The sequence below is a fragment of the Gracilinanus agilis genome, chromosome 3, assembly GCF_016433145.1.
Source record: "Gracilinanus agilis isolate LMUSP501 chromosome 3, AgileGrace, whole genome shotgun sequence".
Taxonomy (NCBI): domain Eukaryota; kingdom Metazoa; phylum Chordata; class Mammalia; order Didelphimorphia; family Didelphidae; genus Gracilinanus; species Gracilinanus agilis.
The window spans coordinates 63,374,410-63,386,625 of NC_058132.1; the positions used below are offsets into that span (position 1 = coordinate 63,374,410).

The 12,216-nt window shown below is 44.0% G+C and overlaps 1 protein-coding gene across 1 annotated transcript in view; it reads left to right on the forward strand.

Annotated features, from left to right (window-relative positions):
* MAN1C1 (mannosidase alpha class 1C member 1) overlaps positions 1 to 12,216 on the forward strand; it is a 256,657-nt gene that overhangs the window by 237,853 nt on the left and 6,588 nt on the right. Inside the window, exons 8-10 of the mRNA XM_044668733.1 lie at positions 3,467 to 3,724; positions 8,549 to 8,721; positions 11,258 to 11,373. Coding sequence (XP_044524668.1) covers positions 3,467 to 3,724; positions 8,549 to 8,721; positions 11,258 to 11,373 — 547 coding nt within the window. The remainder of the gene's footprint in view (positions 1 to 3,466; positions 3,725 to 8,548; positions 8,722 to 11,257; positions 11,374 to 12,216) is intronic.

The following is a 12,216-nucleotide window of genomic DNA, read 5'->3' on the forward strand; positions in this document are numbered from 1 at the left end:
AGAAGAGAAGAGAAGAGAAGAGAAGAGAAGAGAAGAGAAGAGAAGAGAAGAGAAGAGAAGAGAAGAAAAGAGAAAAGAAGAGAAGAGAACAAAAGAAATTAAAGAATTAAAGCCTGGCTTTCTTACTATATATCAGGCCCTGTGCTAAGGGCTGTAAATATAAATATAAAAGTGAAGCAGCCCCTGCTCTCAAGGAGCTCACACCTGAATGGAGAAGACCAGCCCTCTAGAAGGGTGGAGCAATGGCCCAAGAAGGGAGTTGTGGCCTGGGCAGTCCTGGGGTTAGGGAGCTCATCCTGGACAGTGCAGCTGCTTCCTCCTAGCTTCACTGCTTGATTATCTGGTATGACTCCCCCCTCCTTCCACTCTCCAGATAAAGAAACAGAAATAGAGCTCCTTCAGATCCCAGGCTCTTAGCTTCAAGCTGAGAAAGCCTTGAGAGTCATTTCTTCCTTTTTGCCAGTGAGAAGACTCAGGCCCAGAGAATAAGTTATTTGGATCATGGGATTGTAGATTTAGAATTGGGAAGGATTCATTTTATTAATGAGGACCCCTGGCCCAGAAAGGGTGAGTATCTGCACAAGGCCACACGGTAAGACGTGAGATTTGAACCTCCGTCCTCTGACTCCCAAGGCAGTGTATTTTCTGCTCTCTGCCACTGTCCTTGCCCAGACTCCTTAGTCTTGCTCTCTCTTATCTTATGAACAATCTGCATCACTCAGAGGCACCAAAGTATGGCCAGCCTAATTGGCTGCCAGTCCCTGGGATCAGCTTTTCCCTTCCTTACATTTCCCACTTAAAGGAGGGCCTCTGCAAGCTGCTTTAGTGGAGATCCAATTTCTCAATGTGTATTTTTCCTCATCACTGTGACTCCTTTAATTCTGGGCTTCTGACGCCTCCCCAAGGGGTACAACCCCCACACTACACCTCCAATGTTGTAACGTGTGTCCAGTGATGGGGAAGTCCCTCCTCCAAAGGCTCATCTTTCTTCAGTAAGACAGTTCAGGCTATGAGGAAGTTCCCCCCCCCAATCCTGAACCGTGGCTGATCATCTCTGATTTACTCTGTAGTTGTCTTGTTTGTACATAGTTATTGGCACATTGTCTCCTTGTCAGACTGTTCGCTCCTTGAGAACAAGGACATTCTTTTGCCTTTTTCGATACCACAGTGCTAAGCACATAGTGGGTACATAATAAATGTTTGTTGACCAACTGAAATGTGTTTCTCTGAAAGGACCTTTTCATGTTCCTATTCCTACCCTCTGGGGCCAAGCAGAACAAAAGTAGAACAGTAGAATGAGAATGGTCTTTGAAGTCCAAGGACTTGGGTTCGAATGTTACCTTTATTCCTACCTGTGTGCCTTTGGAGGTGGGGAATCACTTAACTTCAATGGGACTTGGTTTTCTCATTTGTAAGATGAGGGAGTTGGATTGGAGGTTCCTACATGGTATAGCAGATAGAATATTAACTTGGAATCAGAAAGATTTGAGTTCAAATCCTTCCTAAGGCACTAACTCCTAGAGCGATCTGGGACAAGTTACCTAACTTTTCTCAGCCTCAATTTCTTCATCTATAAAATAGAGCTAATGAAAGCACCTACCCCACAGGGTTGTGGCAGGGATCCAGTGCAGTAAGAATCTGTACAAATTGCTTTGCAAACATTTAAAAGTGCTATTTAAATGCCAACTTTCATTATTAGAGGTGGCTCAGGGGTTAGAAGGCTGGACCTGACATTAAGAAGACCTGAGTTCACGTCTGGCCTCAGACACTCATTAGCTGTGTGAGTTGGGCAAGTCATTTAACTTCTGTTGGCCTTAATCCACTGGAGAAGAAAATGTTAAACCACTCCAGTATCTTTGCCAAAAAAATCTCCATACACGGTATGGTCCATGGAGTCACGTAGAGTTGAATAGGATCCAACAACTACAAAATGACCCAGATCTAGATCTGTGATCCCTCTTCCACTGGACAGCCGCTCTAATACTTGGAAGACAATGATCATAGATCCCTGAGGGCAAGAACCACAGCTTCCCTTGTCTTTTAAGTGTCCTTTTAGTGGGCAGCAGGGTGGCTCAGTGGATGGAGAGCCAGGTCTAGAAACAAGAGGTACTGGGTTCAAATCTGGCCTCAGACACTTCCCAGCTGTGTGACCCTGGGCAAGTCACTTAATCACCATTGCCTGGCCCTTACCGCTCTTCTGCAATGGAACCAGTACACAGTATTGATTCTAAGACAGAAGGTAAGGGTTTAAAAAAGAGTAAGAGGGGGTGGGCTGGGGGGGGGGGGCACTATGATCATTGTCTTCCAAGTATTAGAGGGGCTGTCCAATGGAAGAGAGATCGTAGATCTAGCTCTGGGTCATCTTGTTGTTCGGTCCTGTCCTGGCTTGTGGATGGTGAAACTGCCAGTTCTGAACCCCTCATTTGTATTCTAAGCAAATTCAGACCTTGCCTTATTGTAGTTCCTGAAAATATTTTCAAAAAAGACGCACAGTAGAAGGCCTCTAAGTAGCACAATGGGACAGCTAGGTAGTACAATGGATGAAGTACCAGGTCTGGAGTCAGGAAGACTCATCTGCCTGGATTCAAATCCATCCTCAGATATTTATTAGCCATGTGACCTTGGGCAAGTCACTCAACCCTGTTTGCCTCAGTTTCCTCACCTGTCAAATGAGCCGGAGAAGGAAATGACAAACCACTCCAATATTTTTGCCAAGAAAACCCCATATGGGATCACAAAGAGTCAGACACAACAGAAAAGCAACTAAACAACCACCAAAAAATGGCGTGAAGCAGGTCCTTTCATCACCGATGACGAGAAGGATGCTGCAGTGGGCTCACTCCACCATGGCATTTTATGGTCTGTTTCAGACCGTTCGGTTTGCCCAGAACACAAATGACCCCGAAGGAGCCTTCCCAGCTTTACAACCCTATATAGAGGCATGGATTGCATTGAAATAATATAGGATCTGGGGTCAGAGAGTCCAGGTTGGAATCTCAACTCCAAGCCTAACTCCACTGTGGACAGGCCACTTCCCAGCCCCAGCCTGTGGCTTCCTCTTCTGTCAGAGGAAGAACGTTGGACTCAATGACCGCTACAGCCCCTCTGAGTTCTAAATCTGTGATTTTAAGTTCATGAGCATTTGGGGGCCCATTAGGTTTGGAACAGAGCTTTACCATCCATCAGTTCTTTCTGCTAATGGCCTCAAAATGGGTCCAGAGGCCCTAGTTTCTTCTAATAGAGGGAAAACACTTCAAGGTGAATCCACTGATCAGCTATGAACAGCCCCCGGCAACTGTGCTATTGGCTGCTGGTTTGTCTAAAGACAGAAGCTAGTAAAGTCACAGGCAGGCTGGCCTGCTCTTTCTGGGAGGTTAGTTGGTCCCATATGTCTGGGCCTGATTCATTGTTATTTACCAAAATATACAAAATGATTGACTTCCTCTTCTTCCTCCCATACCCCTTCCCTGCTGTTCCCTACAAACTCTACCAATTTCCTTTCAGGCGATAGAAACCCACTTGCTGCAGAAGTCCCAGGAGGGACTGACCTACATTGCCGAGTGGAAAGGGGGTGTCCTGGACCATAAGATGGGGCACCTGGCATGTTTCTCTGGTGGTATGATTGCCCTGGGGGCTGAGGATGCAGAGATGGGAAAGAGGAACCATTACATGGAGCTTGCTGCCCAGATCACAAAGACGTGTCATGAGTCTTACATCCGCACAGGTAAGGCCTTGAATGTGGGACAGAGACAGAGAGACAGATAAAAGATAAAAGGAGGCAGATAGACTTAAAGACAGACAGAAACAGAGGCAGAGAGACAGAGGGAGAAAGAGTCAGAGACAGACAGACAGAGGGAGAGAAAACAAGAGGGAGAGAAGCAGGACAGACAGACGGGGGAGAAGAGAGTAAAGAGAGAGAGGGTGGGGGGAAGAGAGGAAGAGAGAGAGAGAGAGAGAGAGAGAGAGAGAGAGAGAGAGAGAGGGAGAGAGAGAGATAGACAGAGAGAGAGAGAGAGAGACAGAGACAGAGAGAGAGAGAGAGAGAGAGAGAGAGAGAGAGAGAGAGAGATAATAGAAGGCAAAAGAGAGAAGAGGTGAGAGGAAAGCCAGTGACAATGAATGGAAGTCAAGCATCAGGAAGGACAGCGAAGCCCCTCACAATAGAGAAAGAGAGGGCTATAAGACTTTGATAGGACTTTTTTCATGATAGGTCTGTGAGAGATTATATGGGCAGGGAGGGAGAGGGAGAAAAGGTGGCAGAAAAAGGAGAGAGAAAGATGGACATAAAGAAATGGAGAGACGGAGACAGAGGAAGTTAGATAGACAGAAAGAGATAGGGAACATCTCTCTGGAAACCACAAGGAGGGGCTTCCATGATTCCCTCAACCCCCTGGAGTTACAAGGCCCCCCCAACATTAGTCCCCCAGAATATCCCTCCTTTTCTGTTGAGTTCTGCTCGACAAATTACTCATGGATCAATGGACCGGGACGAGAAATATGATTCTGGGATTACAGGAGGGCAGAACTGACAGACTGACGGTGGACACGCAGAATCCTCTTGCTGACCAGTGACAAAGTTTAATGATTTGGGTACATACTTTATAGGGGAAATGATGTAGGCTAAGGGATTAGTTGAGCCTTTTGCAGGGACAATGGTTAGTAATGATTTACAAGATAGAGACAATAGACGTAGATCACCTCAGTGGTTCTAAACAGGGTTTTCTATAGATGATAATTCAGTGTCAAAATGTATAACCATCTGGTTAAGTTTCTCATAGAATTCTTGCACCAGTGATTTTCTTGGCAGGACATTTAGTATTTTGGGAAGGAATTAGATTAAGTTCTCATGCTGGGGGTGGGAGCAGGAAGCTACGTGTCTGACTACTTCTAGGTTATGGCTGTAATTTTACTGGGGCCTGTTCTCACACCTGCAGGTTACACTTTTCAAACCAGAGCCCCTTGTTGGATCCCCCCCAGTTTTCATCTCACTGACTAAACTAAGATAAAGCCTGAGGCCAATGAACAACTGACATCTTGCCTTAGCTGAGGGTCCTTACCGTCACCCTATCCCCAACTCCATAAAAGAGTAGTTAATAATAGTTGAGAAATGCCTTGAACACAACAGTAAATGGTAAGCAGACATTCCTTCCAGCAGTAAAGACCAGGCCAAGGTGCCACTGCTGAGACTCCAGTTATAATTTTTTTTAAACCCTTAACTTCTGTGTATTGGCTCCTAGGTGGAAGAGTGGTAAGGGTGGGCAATGGGGGTCAAGTGACTTGCCCAAGGTCACACACAGCTGGGAAGTGTCTGAGGCTGGCTTTGAAGTTAGGACCTCCCATCTCTAGACCTGGCTCTCAATCCACTGAGCTACCCAGCTGCCCCCCTCCAGTTATAATTTAAAGAGGATCAAAGACTCAGGCTTAAGCTTTCAACATTTTTCTCTGTCAGTGATGTCCCCAGCAGTAAAACCTACCATTATCTAGATCAGTGATAGGCAAACTTTTTAAAGAGGGGGCCAAAGGAAAGGAAATGCTCATCTGTCAGTCTGTTTCTAAGGCAACTCTTTCAAAGTTTTATTGCATGGTATCCTACTCATTGTACTCATCAGATTAGGAATAATGTCATGCGGCCAGATGGAACATTTCAGGGGGCTGCATCTGGCCTGCGGGCCGTAGTTTGCCCATCATTGCTCTAGATAATTTGTCCTTGTCCCTGCTTAACAGCATCATCTCTGGATGGGCAGCCAGTGTCCCCTCCAGCTCTGAAACTCTGATGGGCACCATTCATCTGGCAGAGCCAGGCCCTTCCCATTTCAGGGATACCTTTGTTGTTCACAAAAGATGCACAACCCAAGAGGCAATGAGTTGAAAGACCCAAGTTCAAATCCTGTTTCTGCGATTGAATTAGATGCTAAACCTCCCTGATCCTCAATTTTCTCATCCATAGAATGAGAGTTGACTGCATAATCCCTAAGACTTCTCCCAGCACTGACCTTCTATATGCTGTCTTTAGATCCACTCCATCTCTTGAGTGTCCTTGATTCTAGTCCTTCCAGAAAACCTAAACTCCCTTAAGGAACAACTTAAAAAGTATTTGGCTCATGCAGCAGAGTCAGAGCATCACTGGAGTTTACGGACCTTCAAGGTCACCAATATAATCCCCTCATGTAGAACCTGAGACCCTGAGTGGAAAAGAACTCTGCCCATGGCCATCTGGCACCATTCTTAGAAGAGACCCAACTAGAGCCCAGAAAGCCATATCCACTGACCAGCTGCAGAAGGCAGGCAGGGTATAGAAGTCAGTCCCCACTGGCGTTCTGAGGCTATTTGGTTCTCTGCTGCCAGCACAAGGTTTTTCATTAGGACTGGTGAAGGTGTAAACTATCCATGTGCTTGTGCCGAGGTTTCTGAATCCCTTTACCATGGCCTCCTCCATTCCCACCTCCCAGACCAGAGTTATTGCCAACTCTGAGGAAAGGCTCCCTAATTTTCGAGTAATGATTTATTTATTGCTTTGAGTGAATCTGAAGACTAAGAAATGGAAACAGTTGGAAAAAATCAAGCACCACCTTATTCTCCATTAACAGACCCAAGGGATGAGGGATTCTCTGAGAGGTCCCCTGGCCAGAGCCCTTCTATGGCTCCTCTACTCATCTGGGAGACCTTGGCTATCCCACTGGGGCCTGGAAGACAACACTATGCTTCCTCCTTCACGCCTTCACTTCCCCATCTGCAAATGGGAGAGGGACTGGAGTAGAATGTTTCCGAGGTCCCTTTTCCTCTAAAATTATGTGATTCTAAGAAGGCTGAAACTAGATGATCTCTGAGGTCTCTTCCTGCTTCAAATACCATATCTTAGTCAGCCATTTAGATTAGCACAAAGTAAGTATTTTATAGTAAATATTATATAAATGGCTAAATAAGTTATGCTAGATGAAGGCGTTGGAATATTAGTGGGTTGTTAGAAGTGATGAAGGAGGGCAGCTAAATGGCTCAGTGGATAGAGAGCCTGGCCTGGAGATGGGAAATCCTGAGTTCAAATTGAACCTCAGACACTTCTAGCTGTGTGACCCTGGGCAAGTCATTTCATCCTGTCAGCCTCAGTTTCCTCATCTGGAAAATGAGCTGGAGAAGGAAATGGCAAACCACACCAAGATCTTTGCTAAGAAAATACCTAATGGGGTCATAAAGAGTTGAACACAACTGAAAAACACTTGAAAATAACATTATTATTATTATTGGTATATAATTAGCTTTCTAAATGCTTTTTTATTTATTGATCCATTTGATTACTTAAAAAACCCTTATCTTGGGGCAGCTGGGTAGCTCAGTGGAGTGAGAGTCAGGCCTAGAGACAGGAGGTCCTAGGTTCAAACCCGGCCTCAGACACTTCCCAGCTGTGTGACCCTGGGCAGGTCACTTGACTCCCATTGCCTACCCTTACCACTCTTCCACCTATAAGTCAATACACAGAAGTTAAGGGTTTAAAATTTAAAAAAAAATTACATTATAAAAACCCTTGTCTTCTAACCTAGTAACAACTCTCAGACAGGAGGGCAAGGGCTAGGTAATGAGTGTTAAGTGACTGGCCCATGGTCACACCATTAGGAAGTATCTGAGGCCAGAGTTAAACCCAGGTCCTTCCAACTTCAGGTCTGGCATTCTATTCACTGTGCCATCTAGCTGCCCCAATTCATTTGATTACTAGCAATTCATTTGATTTCTCACCTGGAAAAATGCTACATGAGTTAGAGTTCAATAGTTTAAAGAAAAGTACATTATAATCAGACCAATTGACCAATCACACTGGGGAAGTCACTCCTCCTATCTTAGCCTCAGTTTTCTCCTCTATAAAATGGGAATGGTGACAGCCAACTGTCTCACAGGGCTATAGTGAGAATAGTACTTGTAAACCTTGATTCATTGTGGAAATGCCGGCTAATAGCATCATCTAATCCATCCTGCTCATTTTATAGACAATGCCTTTGTGTCCCAGAGAAAGAAAAGACTTTACCCAAAGTCATGTAGCTAATAGGGAGCAGAAGGAGCCAGACTTAAGCCCAAATCTTCTGATGCCAATTCCAGGGTCCCTTCCCTACCAATGAGACTTAGTCTGAACAAACCCTTTACTGAATTGAATTAAGAAGAAAATACCAGGAGGTCAAGATGGGGCAAGGGAGCTGTCCATCTTCCAGAGTTTCAAATGCTGTGCTGTGAGAAAAGGGTTCAATTTGTTTGACTTGACCCCAAAGTGCAGAACCTGAGCCTTGGGGGAAGACAGAATCCTGCTGTCTTCATTTCCTAACAATCAGATTTTCTGCAGGTGGCACCAGGTGCCCAGAGTAGCAGTGAGTTCCCCTACAGGTTTTCAGGTAAAGGTAGGATGGGCGTTGATGGAACATGTTGTAGAATGGGTCTCTTGTTCGATTGAAGCCTGAGCTGGGGAAGTGGGGTGTCTCTGAGCTCCCTCCCAGATCTGAGATTCTATGACTGGGGTCCCTGGGTGCCCAGGTAAGTGGATGTGACTCTCCTGTGCCTTCCCCCTTAGAGACTAAGCTGGGACCAGAAGTGTTTTGGTTTGATTTCGGGAGTGAAGCCACGACCTCCAGCCCCAGTGAGAGCTACTACATCCTGCGGCCAGAAGTTGTGGAGAGTTACATGTACATGTGGCGCCTGACCCACGATCCCAAGTACCGCCAGTGGGGATGGGAAGTTGTTGAGGTAAGGGCACGCCCGGAGCTCATCAGGAGATGTGACCTACTCCTACCTGTGAGGCTCGTCCGGGAAGAGAAAATGCAGCCAGTGCTGCTGCTATCTTTTGTGACTTCACATAGACTTTGGAAATATAAACAAAACTTATTATATATAACTTTTGTAAACATATATAATTTATATAAACTTAAACTTACACGATACATAAAGAAAACTTCACAGGTGAATGAATATTCAAATGATGAATAATTAATGTTTGTCAATTGTTAAATTCATAATAAAAAGGGGGGAATCTTAAAGCAAGGAGGGAATTTATATTTGTTGATTGTTAAATTCATAATAAAAAAAAGGCAGGGAAAAATCTTAAAAGAAGAAGGAATAAAGGAAGCCAGATCATTTTTACACTATCTTGTAAAAGCTCTATTGTATAGAGGCCCAAAACATACTGGTGGGAGATAAACACATTCTATTGTTCTCCATGGTATAATTGAATCCCCCTCTTTAATCTTCTCCCTCGGGAATAAGGGAAAGGAAGGGCCATTTATTGAGTGCCTACTGTGTCCCAGGTGTGATAAGTTCTTTATTAACCCATTTTATAGTTGGGGAAACTGAAACAAACAGAAGTGAGTGACTTGATCAGGGTCACCCAGCTAGGATGTATTTGAGGTGAGAGTTGAACTTGGGTTTTCCTGACTCCAAGCCCAGCATTCTCTTCTCTCCCTGTTCTACCATCTACCTCAGAGATGGAGTATATATTGGGCTTCAGAGTTGGGAAGTCTGCTGTTTCTGGGCTGAGTGACCTTGGGTAGGTCAGTTCTCCTCCTCATAGTCCCAGTCTCTTCATCTCTATTACATATACTTTTTGTCTCATTGGGCTGTGAAGGAAGGCCTTTGGAAACCTTAAAATCATACAGAAATAAGTTGTTATTCTTTCCATTAAGAGTAATTAGTATAGGGGAAACTGCTGAACTGGGAATTAGGAACTCTGGGCTCAGATTCCAGTGCTGATATTTGTCAACTGTGCCACTCAGGGACTTCAATAACTGCACTTCCTTGGATCTCACTTTCCTCTCCTGTGAAATGGGAATAATAATATTCACCCTATCGACATCACAGGATCGTCAGGAGGAAAGTGCTTTGTGTTATTTGTTGTTTTTCAGTCGTATTTCAGTTTGATCTGACTCTTCATGACCCCATTTGGGGTTTTCTTGGCAAAGATCTTGGCGTGGTCTGCCATTTCCTTCTCCAGATCATTTTACAGATGAGGAAACTGAGGCAAACAAGGTTAATGATTTGCCCAGTCACAGATAGGAAGTATTTCGGGTTAGATTTAAACTCAAAAAGATGAGTCTTCCTATCTCCACTTTATACACTATGTCACCTAGTTGCCCCAAAGCACTTTACAAAGTGTTTTGTAAACCTTATTAAAGCACTATGGGAATTTGGAATTATTGTTATCATTATTATCACCATGGTTATTATTTGAGCAAGACCTTCCTGGCCTGTATCTCAACTATAATAATATCCCAGTAAATACAAATTTTTAAAACCCTTACCTTCTGTCTTGGAATAAATGCTGTGTATTGGTTCCAAGGCAGAAGAATAGAAAGGGCTAGGCAGTGGAGGTTAAGTAACCTGCCCAGGATCACATAACTAAGAAGTATCTGAGGGCAGATTTGAACTCAGGATATCCTGTCTCTAGACCTAACTCATTCCACTGAGCCACCTAGCTGCTCCCCACCAAGTACAACTTTATTGCTAGCACTCCTTAAAGTCATTTTGTTAAGGTAGAAATGGCCTAACTTAGAGCCAAAAGCCCTCAAAGTTCTCAATCTTATTTATTTTACAGGATCCCTTTCTGCCAGATTTTTACATGTCTATGTTTGAACACTTAAAAACTGTCTTTCGGCATTTCCTGGTCAGGTTTCCTATGCCTGATAGGACCAAGCAAGCAAGCCTTTATAAATGACTTACTACAAGTCCAGAGGGTGACCGGGATGGTGAAGATAAGTTAAAGGAACATTTAACCTAAAAAAGAGAAGGTTGGAGGTATAGGCGGAAATGAATCATTTTCCTCAAAATGTTTAAAAAAAGACTGTTCTACAGAGGAGGGATTTGGTCTATTCTGTCTGGATCTAAAATGTTGTTTCCAAACCCAGAAGAATGTCAGTTCCTCGGAGGCTAGAATTATTTCACCTTGTCTTTGTATTCTCAATCCCTGCTCTGCTGCCTGACACATAGTAAGCCCTTTAAAGCTTTCTCGACTGGTCCTATCAGACATAGGAAACCTGGCCAGAAATACTGAAAGACAGTTTTTAAGTGTTTTAAGTGTTCAATCATAGACATTAGAAATATGGTGGAAAGGGTTCCCAAGTTTATGAACCTAAAGTGTTGATATCTTCATCATCTTCATTTGTAACACCATTGAACAGATTTTCTAATCAAAGAAGTAACCCACCGGGAGCCATCCTCTACCTCTCATCCCCATTCAGGGCTTTCACTCTCCACTATTTGCTTAAAACCGATATTCTCTTCCTTTTTCTAGGCCCTTGAAAAATACTGCCGGATAGAAACAGGCTTCTCTGGGATCCGGAATGTTTATACAACATTTCCTGAGCATGATAACATGCAGCAGAGTTTTTTCCTGGCAGAGACACTTAAGTAAGTCCAGGCCTTTGGGAAGTGACTCCTTCCTTCTCTGTAAGAGGAGCCAGAGGTGTTTCCTTGGGGACAGTTGGGGCTTGGGACAAATTACACAGCCTCTTTCCCCCAGAGCCATAATTAGGGGAAGACCCCAGGGGCTTTGATCCCAGGGTGCTGACAGCATCTAATTCTAGCAGTTCAAAACAGGAGCTTAGCACCTACTTAGTAAGTGATTAAAATGGATGGATCAAAATTAAAATTAAAAAATTAAAAATAAAATAAAATAAAATGGATGAATCCCTATTCTCCATTCCCCAGGTGAGCTTTTCCAAGGCTGGGCTCACCCTAAATCGCTTCCTCCCTGTTGTGTCCTTCCCAGAAGCAGCCTCATGCTGTTCTTAGGGTCTCTGTTCTCCTGTAAGGAAATAATGTCCCAGAGTCTCTCTACTCCCTCCATCCTGGTGTTGTGTCCTAAGGTCTGACAGACATCTCCCTCTGTCCCAAGTTTGAGATCTCCTATGCCAGAGGGGCTAGTTCTGATTCTGACCTCTCCCCACTCTCTTTCCCTTGGCATTTTAATACAAGGAAATTGAGGTTGAAATGAATCCCCAGAACAACCTTAAAGGGAGAAAGAAGTTACAGGAAGTCAGCAAGCAACCTGAGATATACTATGAAAAGAGAATAAGGTTTTCCCTTAGTGATCACTATGTAAGAAGGGATTTATGGGTCAATTTTATACACACACACACACACATATACATATATATGTACATACATACATACACACACTCACACACACACACACACACACACACATATATATATATATATATATATATATATATATATATATATATAAAG